At 35.5% G+C, this 16,184-nt stretch overlaps 1 protein-coding gene across 2 annotated transcripts in view; it reads left to right on the top strand.

Annotated features, from left to right (window-relative positions):
- Nucleotides 1–16,184, top strand: part of SCFD1 (sec1 family domain containing 1) — a 57,460-nt gene that overhangs the window by 7,260 nt on the left and 34,016 nt on the right. The window contains exons 5-13 of one of the 2 annotated variants that reach the window (XM_026095071.2): nt 328–450; nt 1,684–1,771; nt 5,811–5,900; nt 7,449–7,504; nt 8,442–8,527; nt 10,444–10,543; nt 13,900–14,039; nt 15,014–15,104; nt 15,476–15,549. In XM_026095071.2, coding sequence (XP_025950856.1) covers nt 328–450; nt 1,684–1,771; nt 5,811–5,900; nt 7,449–7,504; nt 8,442–8,527; nt 10,444–10,543; nt 13,900–14,039; nt 15,014–15,104; nt 15,476–15,549 — 848 coding nt within the window. The remainder of the gene's footprint in view (nt 1–327; nt 451–1,683; nt 1,772–5,810; nt 5,901–7,448; nt 7,505–8,441; nt 8,528–10,443; nt 10,544–13,899; nt 14,040–15,013; nt 15,105–15,475; nt 15,550–16,184) is intronic. The other variant, XM_026095072.2, reaches the window with a different exon arrangement.

Raw genomic sequence — 16,184 nt, 5'->3', positions numbered from 1 at the left:
TGATGGAAACTTGACATCTTTACCAAAGGAAGAAAAAATAGCAGAGGATAATTGTTGTCAGTGGTAATGCATAGAATAGTAGTTGTTGCTGCTTGGTAGCTTAAATTTCATTTCCTGGCTGGTTCTGTGAGGTATGTTTTGTTTAGTAATTTTAGTCAAAACACTACGTACAAGGGTGTATGAACCAGATGTCTAAGCACTAAGCAGAAAATGTAATTTGACTATGATATTGGAACACCACCTTGTAAAAGTATTCATATTTTTTAATTATTCAGAAATATATTAGTATTTATTCAGGAAAAAGGTTGTGGTCTTCCTTGCTTTTAGGATCTTCGAAATCAACTTTATGAATCATATTATTTAAACTTTATTTCTGCCATTTCAAGAAGTAAACTGGAAGATATTGCAAATGCTGCCATAGGTGCTAACGCAGTAGCACAAGTGGCTAAGGTAAGAAAATCACACAGTCTCTGATGTTAAAGATACTGCCATTACAGATGTTCTTGTAGTCTTTTTTGGCCACTTCTGTGCCAACACTGCTTTTCTGACAGAATCATGAACAAAATAAATGGATATTTTTTCTTTTGTATAGCTTGATTCAGTGACAGGCATGGATTTATTGGGGAAAATAAGGGAATTACAGTCATCTCATTAATGCTGCTTAGTGCTACACTTCATCTTAGTCAGAAGTCCAAATGCTGCAAGACCTTTGTGGTGAATGATAAGGGAGGAAATACAGTGGTTTCAGAGCATTCTCGATCTCATCAACTCAGTGACTGCATCCAGTCACATTTAATGGTGTGGAGTTTTCAGCTTAGAAATACATGGAAAATGTTTGTATGAATGCAGTTGTCGTTTCAAACAGACAATGTACAGTAGGTGGGTGTTCCATACATATACACTATGATACTGTATACTCCTCAACTTTTATGATTTAAAGACCAATGAGTGGCATATAATCTCTCATTTTTGTTCAGTACCTTTACCAAGACTACATATTATTAAATAATTATTTTCATATGTATTTAAATACATATGCTTTTTCTCAGTCCTGTTGGGGATTACTACTGGAGTGAGAGAAGGAAACAGTTGTGAATTTAAATGAAAAACTAGTAACATTTTTTAAGCCTTAGATCTTCAGCAGGGGTAAATTGATGTAGTTGTTGACTAATTTTATTATATCTCTTTGTCCAATTCACAGTTTATGCTATAAAGAGGTTTCATTTTTTTCTGAATGTACAAATATTTTACAGAAAATTCAGACATATTTTATGAGAAACAATCTCTTACTGTATACATATTACCCTCTCTTTCATCTCTCCTGGCTGAGAGCTCAGCGCTGCTTATATTGTAGTCCTTCATATTAGTAAAAAATAAACCTGTAATATTACGCTGTCCTCCATATGTATTTTTTCAGTGATGCTCAGCTACTAAAAGTTTATCCATAGAAATCCCTGAAGTTGGATTGTTTTCTTTTAATACTCTTCAAGAGTGCTCTAATATTCTGCAGGATCACTCAGTGATACTTACAAAGGCTTTTTTAGTTTGTACAATGTCTTACATTTATGTCTTCTAATAAGTAGTTCTGTAACATTGAGGTTCAAGCAGAAGTACCAGTAAATCACAAATAGATATTTTATACTTCCTTCTGGACTGTTCTGACCATTGTTCCTTGATTTCTAGGTATTTGATCAGTATCTCAATTTTATTACTTTGGAAGATGATATGTTTGTATTGTGTAATCAAAACAAAGAGCTTGTTTCATATCGTGGTAAGCAAAAATTTATTTGTACAAAAATCATACTGGAATGTCTAAAGTTGGTGTTGACTTTCGAAGTTGTAGTTAATATCTATCAATGATTTTATTTAACTTTTTAATTCAAGACCCTTTACTGTGTTAATGTGTAGATTGCATGCACAGATCTCTGCATCTATATATATTTTTTCATCTTTCACCTGTTCAGATGTTGGGATAATCTGTTCGAGGTGTAGATTAATATCATGAAGAGAGCAGTTCTTAGGTCTTAAATACAGCATCTTTACGATGTGGCTGTTGTAATAGTGAAATGTAAATATGTATTTTCATTTAGGAAAAGAACTGATGTAGATTCTCTCTAAGATTGTTGAACACGTAAAAATTCTAGTTTTAATTTTAAAATTATAAAATTTAGTAAAGGGAAATTGTAGCATAGATTTATATATGGATAGTAGGGCTTTTATGCATGGAATTATTTAGGAAATATTTCTCCGTATTTACACAAGTAGAGAAACACTGTGGGTGGCTGCTGTGTGTAGGCACTACTGTTTAGTCATAATCTCTTCTGCAGTTCTTAAGGAATTCAGTATTTTGTTTCTGTGTGAATGGTCTGTTGTAAAGTGCCTGTAAGGAAGGTAAAGCAAGAAAAATGAGTTTGAATTGATAAAGAGTTGTTTGTACCTTCTAGACAGTGATCAGCCATTACCTGCTTTCCCCAGTCGAGATGTAAAAACTGGGATCCAAACACGTGGGGATGTACCAAGGGGAGATAGTTAAGATCTGGGGGTGGAGTAGCGCAGGGAGGAATCTGGGGAAGGAGAGCATAGAAAGTAAGAAATGCCAATGGCGTCTACGAGCACCTGTACCAAGGAGCTGTTTGTCAGCTTCTCCATGACATCTCAGAGCTGCAAGTGAAATCGGCCTCAGGCAACTTCTTTGTTTTTTCTTACCTGGAGGCTTCTGTCAGGCCTATTTTGGAACCTAACAGGAAAACTATGTGCCTTAGGTCAGTCACCTGTAGGCTGCAGCGCTGCTGCAGCTTGATTGAGTGTATATACTAGCTGTCCTCAGCAGCCACGTGGTTTTCCTCCCTCCTTTGGTCCGGTTTTTGTGCTTTCCTGGCCCCTTCAATTGCTAAACAAGAGAAAGCTATCACCCTACCTCCACTGCCTCTCTTACTCTAATGGCTAGTTATCTAGGTGCCCCTGCTGCCATTTCCTTCATCTTTGCCTCCCTTTTACATCAGAATTAGGAATTTTGCAGCTGCAGAATGTGTTTGTTCAGTTGGCTCACTCTAAAGAAAATCCCAGCTCACCCTACATTTGTGTGGTCTGCAAATCCAATGCAGGAAAGTTGCAAAAGTCAGAGGCAAGACAACCATTTTTTAACAGCACTCTTCATTACTTTAGCATAGTCACAATGCCTGGCTATACCCCCACACAGTTAATTCCTGATTTAGTTTGAAACACAGAATACTCTCCTTTAATATCCAGGTAGAGAGATGAGAAGTCTCTGTATGCCTAACACTTCGCAGTGGGACTTTTTGCCTCTCTTGCCCCATTTCCAAAGTCAGTACCTTTCTTTAAAACTGGATCCATCCTACCAATCTCTGTCTCACATTAGGATGTCATTCCTTTTATGAAAATCTGTTGTCAAGAGCTGTAGTAATAATTGTTTTGTGATGTATTTGTGAGTACATAAAGATGCTTGAGTGGAACAGGATTCCTACTAGCTAACAAGGAGTTTGAATTAAAATGCCAATCTAAATGTGTGCTGTTACCAAAAACTGAACAAGCAGAAATCTAGCCTCCCCTACAGAAGTGATTATATATTCCAGTACAACACTGCCCTGATCTCAGTGCACAAGTTCTAGATCTGACACAGGGGGGCAGTAGGGATGCACGGGCAGAGAAGGGGTCTCCTCTCCTTTTTGAGAGTGGCCCTAGCAGGGAACTGCCAGTTTGTATAGTTTCATAATCTGCATAAGTTGCTGTGAATCATCTGCTGCTGCTGCTGCTGCTGCTGAAAGAGGGTTGTTGTTCTTGTGGCAGCGCGATCATGTGGCCACACATTCAGCAAAAAAAGGTTGATTTTCAGTTTCCTGATTTGCTGGTGGTATGACTGCATTTACGGAGAAGTAATGTCAGGACAAATAAGCACGATAACATTCTTCAATTATGTAAAAGGCTTTCAGAGAGAGAAAAGAGCACATTCTCTCTGTCCATGTAGTAATGGACTAGACGTAATGAAGTTAAATTGCAACAAGAAAGTTTCTGCTCAGGTATTAGGAGCACTTTCTAACATTAAGGATAGTGAAATATTAGAATAGATTACCTATAAAGGTTATGGCATTTCCATCACTGGAAGTCCTTTAGGAATTGGTTAGACACAAAAATACATAGGTTTAGCTCTTCTTTGGGCAAGAGGACAGAGGACGGACTAGGTGATTCCTCAGCCTCCTGGTTCTGTCTTTCAATGACTGTGGAGAAGGAAGAGTGACTAGTATCGGTATAATGTGGATGTTCCTGGAGGATGTTATTCAGATGTATCTATACCACATTTGTATCAATTTTGTAAAAAGAACAAGAAAATGGAGGAAATCTAACCTTGCTTTCTATAACAGCTTCATTCTCAATAAGCTTGTTAAAGTGGAGAGAGAGGAATATATAGAGTAAACATGATAAAATGTTTTGCTGAAAGAATATTTATGAGAGATTCCAAAAGGTTGGTCTTACTTAACAAGCACTCATATTAAGTATTTTTGTTGATTGCTATGGTACAAAAAAAGGAATGTGCTTATAAAATGTGCATCTAACAAAATTAGAAGGCATTGATAGTATGCAGAGCATTGGAGCATCATAAATGATGATTTTGAACATAATAGTAGGAAGGGAATGGAGTTTTAAAATTGAGAATGGTACAGGAGTAAAAATAAGATTATTTTCCCCCTGTAAACTGGGAGACCATTAGTTGAAGATAACTACAGAAAGTCATAACCCCAGTTAATGTCAAAACTTTGACATTACAGGAAAATACAGGTATTGGGAACAGTCTGCATTTCTAGGTACTGATGTTTAAGAAAGATGAACACGGAATAAAAAAGGTGCTGAGGGGAGCCTAATAATAAGTAGGAGTAGCCTAATAATAAGTTTGACTTGTTAAGTCTAGCTACTAATAAAAACTGCTAATATAATTAATCTCTGTAAAGTTTTCAGAGGACAAAAGCTAGGGAGAAAAAATCACCCTTAAAGTTAGAGAATGATTATGGCTGGCCATGCATAAATTTGGGATGGAAAGCTTATTAATGCTCTGAGCAGTGAAGTTCCTGTTTGAGGTAAGGGGATAAGACAGGTAACTACTTCAGAGATTTTTTAAAAGTAAAATAAAATAAAGGTGGGGGGATTTATGCCACGAGTCCAGAGGTAGTGCTTGACTTGATACCTGCAGTAAGATGAAATTTGATGTTTCCTGTCAGCTTTTATGTTCTTTCCAGTATTATTTACCAGAAGTGTTGCTAAGCATTTCTTTTACAGACCTAAACAGCAGAGGGAAATCTTTCTATCTGTACCATGAAGTGTTTTAGGGAATTTTCCCTAGACTAGAAACTGAAAGTAATTTTTTTTTTCTTTAAAAAATTAAATGGGAGCTCCATTACAGGAGGTGGTATTTAGAATCTTTAAATATAGGTAAGTGTACTGTAATTCTCTTTAAAATATACAGGTCTAATTCTTGAAGATTTTACATCTGAAAAATGGTTTCCAAGTGGATAGCCATTCATATCAAAAAGTTACAGTATGCATTGTCAGAGATAGCGGGAGGGGGGAAGGTTGTGCAATATTTGTCCTTACACAATGAGCAATAGTTTAGTTCTCCCAGTGTCTGACTTAAAGTAATGGAAGTGCTAAAAGGTGCATTTCACAATTTGGTCGCTTCACCAACAGAAGCATTTGGCTATTAACAGCCATTGGGTAAGAGGAGGGTCAGTTTCTCAGTATTAATGTGGCATTATGAGCTTCTTTAACCCTATTCTTAACATTTTTCCGTGCTGTTTTAGCCATTAACAGACCAGATATAACCGACACTGAAATGGAAACGATAATGGACACTATTGTTGATAGTCTCTTCTGTTTCTTTGTTACGCTTGGTAAGTTTTCAAATTCTAGCATATTTTCAATGTGTCTTCTTTCTAGAAGAGATGCATTTTTAGTTAGATACGTAGAAGTTCAATGATTAAAGTAGCCAAGGAAAGGTGGAAAGTATACTTGTTGCAGAAACCTAAAATAGTTCACTGTGTGAGTTGCCAAGATTATTGCTATACATAAAGTCCGTCCTACATGGGAGTTCAGTCTTAGCCTTCGAGATCAATGGGTGAAGCATACTGCTGAAATGCAAGGTTTTGGATGCATTGTTTTTACAAAATCCTAGTTTACACTGAAAATCAAGAGTGCTTTGAGTTTGGATATATAGCTCAAAAAAAAGCACCCCTCCCCCCAACAAATTGTTCAAAGGTCTAACTGAAATAAATCAAGGCATAGAAAGGTATCTTAAATTTATTTGGTTTATTGTGAATTTTCTTGATGGTTGGCTCATACATTTTCGTGCTGGTGACATCTACATAAGTTCTCCTTCACTACTCAGTAGTTGTTCCTGTCTACTGCCATTAAGTGGTGAAATTCTCATGTATCACCACTTCATAGTTTAAATAATGTAGTGGAAACAGACAGAAGTTGAAATTCCCACAATAAAAGTGTATTTTTTGTGTGTTTTTGCTGCCAGCTGGTTATTACAATGTTTTGTAATGTACTACCATTTTAAAACTACAAATAAAAACATTTTTAAAGTAATATAAAAAACCACGTTCGCACATTGTATTGTGTCAGTGATTGTCACTTTAAGCAGTGACATTTATATATAAATCTTAAAACTAGTGTGATGTAATTTACGTTTTTCTTAGGTTTAAAATTAAAAGTGTTCAAATGCTAAACTCGCCTACCGTTCATAATTGTTTTCGCTGTCTGAGATGGTGTTCTCTCAAGGAGAGTTTGGGATCTCTATGGGGAAATCTGTTCAGGAGAGATTTCTCGGAACTTGTTGATTGCTTTGAAGTGTTAGCATGATATAGATTAAATCTCTTTTACTCTCTTTTAAATCTCTCTTTTACTGAGACAGTTAAACTCTATGATATTTGAATTTTCATATTTATATAGTCATAAGCCAGAAACAGCTAAAGATACTGAAACCTGCGGTCCAATGGAAAATGTCTTTTAGAAAAGCATATTCCCCTGCAGTGAGCTATAACTGATAATGTTTTTTGGTTGTTGTTGTTGTTATATTTCAGTTTGTTACTATTTTTGAGTAATTTCTAAGGTTTTGAAATGTTCAGTTTTAATACTTCCATATGAGATAGTTCATTCTTCCCTTCCACAGTACATTAGTGGGGTTTTTTTGTTTACATTATACTTCTTACAAAAGCCTGCATGAGATACTCATTTACTTTTGTAAAACTTTATTATGGTTCAATATGGTATGTTTGGTTTCATAGATAATGACTGCAAGAGACGTGTTTAGTATAGTTTGTATTGTCCACTTAAAAAAATTGACTGCAAAATGTCACAAGATTTGTTTTCTGAAAAGTACACAATTATGATCTGAAACTTCTCATGCAAGTGGAAGTTGCTATCTCTTTTATTAGGAGCCATTCCTATAATCAGATGCTCAAGAGGAACTGCAGCTGAAATGGTGGCAGTGGTAAGAATTTATTTTCTAAACAAGTATCATTGTTTTAAAACTTTCCTAACGTGTTTACTTTTTTCAATATCAGATAGAGATCCAGTGGCATCATATGCTTTCCCGTATCGGGGAAATAAAACTGGAAAAGAAATAAGCCAGTTCTCCTTTCTGATTTCAGTTCCATGGAACATACGCATAGAAATTATAGTATCATAATAGTATGATACTGCATTTAGGAATATTATGAATCAGCTGATGAGAAACTTAAACCTGAACGATCATTCCTACTCTAGAGTTTATCTGAATTTTCTGAGAGGCATTATAGTTAGAACCATTAAGCTGTATCTACATTGTTTGAAAAGTAGCTGTCTGGCTTGGGGGTTTTCTGTGTGTCTACATAAGGAACTTTTAGCTATCTTACTGGGAAACCCTATGGATACAAGATTTTCTTTACTATACCAAAGTAAACTTGATTATCAAGTAGAGATGAAACTGCCAGACTAAATCACAATTAAAAAATGCCTCATGCTGATTAAAATTAAGTATTCAGTGTGCGTGTATTCACAGTAGTAGTAGTCTCATTCTTATGAAACGTTCACTGTGGCAGTGTCTGACAGCTCATTTGCTGCTTCTGCAGGTCTTTTGAGTTGTGGTTCCTTGTTGGTGCCTCCTATTAGTGGTTTTTGTTTACATGTTTAAGGAGAGGGTGCTAATTGCCTGCGAGGGTGGTTAGTGGACATAAAGGAAGTATCTGCCCTGCAGTCCTGGATCTAGAATGCTGGAGGGAGAAAAAAGGAGGAAGAAATTTCTTGGCCTGGGTTCAGTGTGCTGTGGACCTAGATTTCCTACAGATTTATTCACCACAATAATAGCACAGTCATTCTTTAATTTTTTTCGTATAAAAAGGTTAGAAAACCATTGCTCATTAAAAGCTGCTTTTTTTTTTCCACCTCAGAAATTAGATAAGAAGCTCAGAGAGAATCTAAGGGATGCCAGAAACAGTCTTTTTACAGGTGACACACTTGGAGCTGGCCAGTTCAGGTATGGTGCTAGTAATAACTTTGAATTTTCATTTTTCATATTTCAGTTGTCTGAAAGATCTCTTTAGAATTAAGTCACTGTACTGAAAACTATTTACAAGGATTTGGTTCAAATTCTGAGTAGCTTGCTTGTATTAAGAGAATTAGATGTTCTTCTAAGCAAGTTTTCATATCTCTTTGTATAATCAGATTGAAAACTTTCATAGCTAAAAAGTATGCAGTCCTAGGCTGTGAGTCAAAAATTATTTAAAGAAGCAGGCAATTTTATTCACCTCTAAACTCAGCAAGAACCAAGTCCCTGCCAGTATACTTGGTTTACAGGACTAGAATATGCAGTTGGGTGTCTGAACATATCTGTTAGCATCCTTTAGTCAATTAAAAAGAAAGAAATTCACATTTTCTGACTTGTGGGCACTGTTTTCAATTGCAATTATGTCAAGGGCAGGTGTTTCTCCACTCATCTCTGTTTCTACAAGAGGAGGGCTACACAGGGACTGCCACTTGGATCATTAGACAGTTAAGAACTTTTAAGTCACCAACATCTGAATCCTTTGTGGGGAAGGAGGGGTAGAAAAAGAAATTGCAGATGCTTGCACTCATCCGATAGGTGTTCTCAGTAGCCTCCACCACATCCCTTTACCCCCAAATATTTGATGTTAGGGAAGACTCTGCAGGCTGCCTGGGGGGGATGGGGGACAGTGTGTTATGGTAGCTTATACTGTACATAAGAAGGTAAGGAGACCTATTGGAAAGACTGGAGCTAGAAGAAATGGTTATGATCTAGCTGGGTATAAAATAGTCTTTACATGGTATTTTTTTTCCTCAATCAAGAGCAGCACTTTGGCAAAAGACATGAAAACATCTGTAAGTGTGGCAAAATAAAGCGAGATTGAAAGCTATAAGAAAGTAAAAGGAGAGGAAATAGCCATGAAATCCCAGTTCTCTCATTTTCATGGGGACTGTATTATAACCACTGTTTTTCCTTAAAAGAGGTAGCTTGTTTTTTCTTACAGTATAGCATCACTACCTTCAGAAAATCAAGATGCAAAAAAAAAAAATGGGAACCTTTAACTATTTAAGTGGCTTCAGATCTTGAGTTTGCTTTTCAGAATGATACAGGCAAGTGACTAAGGCTCCTGAACCTTTTCATCTACGTGAAAATACTTATTACAAGGAAAACCCAAGCATGGAATTAGCATGCTTTTACTCAGTTCAAAGACACTGTAATTTAGCTATCACATTTACTGTAGGGTTAGTGTGCTTACATTTACTGTAGGGTTAGTGTGCTTTAGGGGCTGGTGCAGTAATGTTCTGTAAATTTACACCATTTCTGTCTTCACTATAAATTGTTTATGTAACTATACCCCAAGATATTTAGGCTCATCTGAAATTTTTTTCTGTAAAATTGAGTATTGATGAAGTCATTATGGTGCATCTCAGAAGTTAAAAATCTTTTCTTTACAGACTTCATATGCAAGCAAACAGGAAAAATGAAATGAACAACACTTGAGAGATTTTATATTTAAGGTTCATAGTGGGGATTAAGGTCGAATGGCCTCTTACCGCATAAAACAGTTGATTAGAATTCATGTATGTATCCACACAAGAAAGGTAATAACTAATACCTACAAGGCCAGTTACTGACTGGTGTTTTGACTTCTGTTTAATTGTTATGCATTGGTAATTTCACTTAGTACAAAACAGAATTATCTTTTTACCATTGGTAGGACAGTGATTCATGAAATTTCTGGCAGTGGTCAGCCACAGATGCTTCGGGGAAGGCTGGAAAAACTGCCTAGTAGACAGTTTGGCTTTTAACTTGAAATCTGAGGTAGAAGGTGGCTGATATCACTGAGGATGTTACTGGAATGTTCTAAACAAGTTTAAAGAAGTACTAATGCAGTGTCATCTTTTCAGCTTCCAAAGGCCCTTATTAGTCCTTGTTGACAGAAACATAGATTTAGCAACTCCGCTACATCATACTTGGACATACCAAGCTTTAGTGCATGATGTACTGGTAAGAATAAACCTAATTTTATTACCAAAAATACTTTTTCATTCAGTTTGTCATTAACCTTAACACCATATTTTCTCTTAATCAAAACCCTGTTTGGTCTGTTTTATTTGGAGGTTGTTTAGTTAAAAACAACTTGGAAGATTTCCTCTAGAAGGTTTATTTGACAATAACATCCAAAATAATTAAAATCCTGATATTATCAAAACATTGATAATTCAGCAACCCTACTTTGTTTTCAGTAGTTCATGATCTTTTACGTTGTGTAAGCTCTAAATTCCATCAAAGGCGACTCCGTTTTCAAAATGAAATACTTCAAATAAGTTCTAAGCCATTTTTAGTATTAGTTAGAACTTCTAAAAATGCCTGTTTCTGTTTTTCTCCACAAGATGGTGTAGCTGTTTAGTATAGAAATGCCAAGTAGTATATAACCCTACTGTGAGGAATCTAAAATAGATTTTTTTTGAATTTTTGGGGGAAATTCACTTGGCTTTAAAGCACAGTCATTTCCTGGAGTTTATTGTATAAAACCAGTAGTAGAAATGTACTGAACCCAAGCAAATACTGTTTGCTTGGGATTTATAGTTTTCATACATAATTATGGAATGAAATAATAAAAGATAATGTGAGTAAGAATAATATCTTCAGGGATTTTTATACTGTAGAGTATATATCATTTCAGTCATTTTCAATCATTTCAATATGTAGCTTTTCTGAGAAATGTTTTGTCTTTATGATTGAGGCTGTTTGTGTGTATATTTTACATATTCCTCTAAAACACAGGTTATGATAAGGTTAGATAAGGTTATGTGTTTGCATTCAAAGTTTATTGTGAATTAAATAGCCGTACATCATCGTGTCTAAAAGCTTGCATGGCTGTGATGAAAGTTTTTTTAGCACAAATACGATGTTCTAGGACTCTTTTGAATTCTGTTTTGTGTAATTCATTGCTTACGTGCTTTATAAAAAGTCCCTCTTTCAAACAAAAGAATAGTATTCACAAATAAAAAAAAAGCTTTGGTCTGGTTTCTTTAGGAAAGGCATATATGGAAAAATACGGTTTACACTGTGTTTTCTCCAATAACCTCTGAACCACCTCAAGACTACAGTGGTTTTTTGATTTTGAAAATCAGTGACAGAGTAGAAGAGGGAGACCCACATTAGAATTGTTATAGATGTAAATGCTATTGCACAAGGTCAGCTTATTAGGCTTCTTTACTTGTCTGCTATTCAGTCAGCAAATACTTGCCGACTAGCTAGTAAAGACATGCCTACCTCTGTGTACTTGCCTCTTACTCAGCCGGTGGGTAGAGAAGGTAGTTTTGGGTGGCCTTGGGCACGTGTGGAAGTAGGACTTGGTGCATCAAGAAGCAGAGGGGTCAAAGATGTCTTGGAAGCTAAGGATAACGACTGCTACATATATGGAGAGGTATCCAAGTAATGCTAGAAGAATGGTCTGAGGATCCTTGGATATTTCTCTGTGTTGCATCAGGCTTCAGTAATTTCTCTGGAATGACTTGTTGAATGTTGCATGTTGTGTCTTATTTTTGACTGAGTTGATAGGATTACGAATCTGTCTAATGAAATTGTAACTGAGTTGCCTGTGTTTCCTGGAAAGGGGAAAAGTTTAATTTCAAAACCAGGCCAGTTACTCAGTTTAAAGGCAAACATGTCAAGTTCTTAACAAACTGAGCATAATATTTTATGAAGTAACCACAGTAGCCTTTTTAAAGGCCCTAAATTACAACAGTGAAAATGTTACCAAGGTGAGGATTTTCATTTCAGTTCTCAATTAAAATAGTCCACAGACCTTGTGATATGTTGAACTAAATGCTAACCTAGCCACAAAGTTGTGTGCTGTGTCTGTTTAGATAACGATGGAATGAAAAGATTGCCATTTGTGATTAAAATACCTTCCGGTAGTGATAAGGGAAAGGTGGGTAGCGTGGTTGGAAAGCCTTTTAAAGATGATAAGAGGAGAGGGGAAGAGGACTTTAGTCAGTAAGAATCATTTGGGTAAAAGCTAGTAAGTGCAAAAACTAACTTGGAAACTCAGGTCACTGCTGAGTTGAATTGAGCCAAAACATAGATCTCTATTAAAAAATTACAGCTGAGTTTTCAATCAAGTGATTTTTTTGCCTTTAACTTTTTAGTGAACAAATATTAGTGAAAAATACTCTCTTTATACTGAAACCTTAAACAGGCCTTTTAAATGAGATTTCTCCCTGTTGACTGCATATGCTTCCTTTGAGTAGGTGTTTGTTTTTGTTTCCATTCTGGCATGGATGATTTGTAGTATTTCATTTTAAGCATGAACTCTGTAAAGTGATAGCTAGAAACACTTTTTAAATTGTTCTTATGTGACAGTTTCACTTATAGTGATCTAGTTCTGAATATTGTAATGAGCATAATAAAATGCAGTTGTTTTTTTCAAAAAAAATACATAATCTGAAAGTTTTTCAACAAATTTCCTAAGGTTCAAGATCTGACTCCTTTTTATCATTAGTTACCAAGGAAAGAGCACCTTTGGAATTTTAAGTGTTTTTTGAAAGGGGTTAGAGTAAAGTCGGTGAGTGGGGTACTAGCTAAGCTCTCTATTGGAAACCAGAGGGAATGTGCTACAGAAAATACAGAGCTGTCCTTGGCCTGGGAGAGGAAGGGAAAGCATACAGGAAGAAGCGTGGTGATATAGCACGTGAGCATAAAAAACTGTGTCGTCTAGCTGAGAATGTGGTTTATTGGCTCATATATTTGGGGAAGAAGAAAAGCTATATGGAGAAATTTCAGCTTTGTTACAAGCAATACTTTTAGGCTTTTATTGGGGGCCATTATTTAATTAGTGTTTAAAAAATGTGGGGAGGGAGGGACAAAGACCTGCAAAGGTGTAGATAAATAGTCCTCACGGTGGATATTCCCATTGCCTATGTCGTGAAGTTCTTGGCTGCTTTGATACATCTGCTGTAATTGTGTAAGTGAAATTCAGTCTGAGAAGCTTGTTTGTTGTTCTGCAACACAGGAACTTTTACAATGGTAAATTTTGTCAGCTGTTAAAGCTCAGTTACTGTTAAATAATTTATTTTCCCTACAGAAAATATTCCTATCAGTTTAATTTAAGCAGAATGCTTGCTTATGAGACAATTAGATATTCCCAAAGTTTGAGTTATTTTGGAATACTAACACTGCTGCTGTTGTTATCTGGTTAGCTAGGAAACAGCTTCTTGCCCTCTTATGAAATTTTAATAAACAGCTGTGTTTCTGTTTATCCTAGATAATATTTTAGAAAATAATTGGCTGAGTACAAATGACTGATAAAATGATTTAAAAACTGTTGTGTGTTTAACTAAAATTTCTTTTTTTAGGATTTCCATTTAAATAGAGTTAACTTGGAAGAATCAGCAGGAACGGAAAGTTCTCCAGCAGGTGCTAGACCTAAGAAAAAAAATAAGAAGTCCTATGACTTAACTGCATCTGATAAATTTTGGCAAAAGCATAAAGGCAGGTAAGCTGAGTAGGTATTTATCTAGTCAGTTTGTGTGGAAGGATTTCTTTGGTTTTGTTTAGCTATAGGAGCATATGATTAGATCATGGTACTACAGCTGAGGCTCACAAATCGTAACATATGCCTGGAGAAGTTTTATGTGATCTTACAAAATTAGGTATAATTTTTTATAGCGCAACCACTTAAATCTAATTTTAAGGGTATTAATAACAGTTCTAATACTGTTTTAGAAGGACTTCAACCCACAGTAGAAGTTGCAGCCATCATAGTATATCTACTATTAGCTTTGCTAGGATTGCTAAAATATTTTTGGAGCCCTGAACAGTTCTGGGTTAGGAAGGACAAAAAGAAATAGAAAAGGGTGTTTTCTTTACTCTTATTCAGGTGAACAAATAGCTATACAGAGTTCTGTCTGCCTGTGAGTTTATTGTATTTAAAAAAAGGTGTGATCTGATTCATATGGCTTGTCCCATCTGTTTTACTAAATACTAAATTTTAGAGGGAGAATTCATTACATGTAGAATTAATTCCTTGAGTAAATCATTAAAAAAATTAAAATGATGAGGATATTCTAATGATTCTTTCATATTCTGGTACTTGTATTTATAAGCTTATTTGGAAATATATTAGAAGTCTTGTTTTTTAATTGAGCAGTCAGTTTGTTGTCTGCATTCATTGTATATCTGCTTTTTGTTATGTAGCACACAACTGTTGCTGCTCTTGTTTTCATCAGAAAAAAACAATAAAACTTATTATCGGAATTATATAAAATGCACAGAAAGCAGTGAATATATCGTGGAAAGTTTCAGTGAACATTCAGTAAGAGGTCATTATTTTCACTGGTTTGAGGCTGCTGCATGATTAGTGTATTGGTATTCCTGAAATACACTTCCATAATCATCCGGATCATACAACCTTGTCTGGTTCTAATGTTGCAGTTCGTTAACTGACCCTAACACAGAGTATTGCATTAGTCCTTTTCCAGAAGTAGCTGAGTCTGTTCAGCAAGAACTGGAGTCCTACAGAGCCCAGGAAGATGAAGTCAAAAGATTGAAAAGTATCATGGTAAGGTGTATCATATATATTTGCTTGAAGTAAAGTATAATAGCACTTGTACAGTATATATTTGTATACTTGCTGGGGGGGAGGCTGTTTTGTTTTGTTTTTTTCAAATATCAGCACATGTTGAGAATAGTAGGCATAACGTAAGCTGAAATTTAGAACTGGGAGTACCATGTTTCATCAAATAGTTCAGAGTTTCTTGTATTTATTGGCATTACATTTATATTACTTTCATAATAACTGTAAAATATGATCCAGACATTAATATCAGTATGAGAAAATGTTACAAATGTACTGATTGTATTCGTATGTGTAGTTTTCATATTTATGATGATTATTTTTATTCCTCTTCCCAAATCCTTCCCCAAAACCAGGGCATAGAAGGAGAGGATGAAGGAGCAATAAGTATGCTTTCTGATAATACAGCTAAGCTAACTTCAGCTGTTAGGTAAGTCATCAATAATGCATTATTACATTACGGAACAATTTCTAAGTCTCTCTGCCATTTCACTTTTAATATCCTTTGAAATTAATAACTTTAAAATAGGCTATTTGACTCAGTAGAAGACTTTAAATGCTTCATTACTCTGGTAAGGTTTAAGACAATCCTCTTGACAAGTACTTACCCATGTAACTTCCACAGCAGGTGTATGTAAACCCTGTAAAAATGAATTTGTGACATTTCATCAACAGTGGTGAATAGTTTTACTGCATCGTAGATTTGCTTGCATTCTCCCACAGGAAACACTCAGCTCCGTCTACATTCCTTTTAAAAAATTTACCAGTGAAACCCACTTCTTGAAGCGTCTGCTTTCTTTACGCAATGTGTGATTAATTACATTTTGATTAATGTAGTTACTGGAGTTGATATATTAACATCTGTTAGCAAAATTATAGTCATTAAGAACTCTGCATTGGAAATGTACTACCTTGCTAGTGAATGCTTAGACACTGTGGATGAGACTGAAAGTCTGAGATTTAGACTTGTTGCTTATTGTAAATCTGTTCTTCATTCTGCTTCTGCCTTGGAGAAGGAAAATGTTCAGTTTGCTCCTCTTGACTAAGACCCCAATTATCAGTGTG

The sequence above is a fragment of the Dromaius novaehollandiae genome, chromosome 5 (genome assembly GCF_036370855.1).
Source record: "Dromaius novaehollandiae isolate bDroNov1 chromosome 5, bDroNov1.hap1, whole genome shotgun sequence".
NCBI lineage: Eukaryota > Metazoa > Chordata > Aves > Casuariiformes > Dromaiidae > Dromaius > Dromaius novaehollandiae.
The sequence above is the reverse complement of the archived record's forward strand: the minus strand, read 5'-3'. Positions and strand labels throughout refer to the sequence as shown.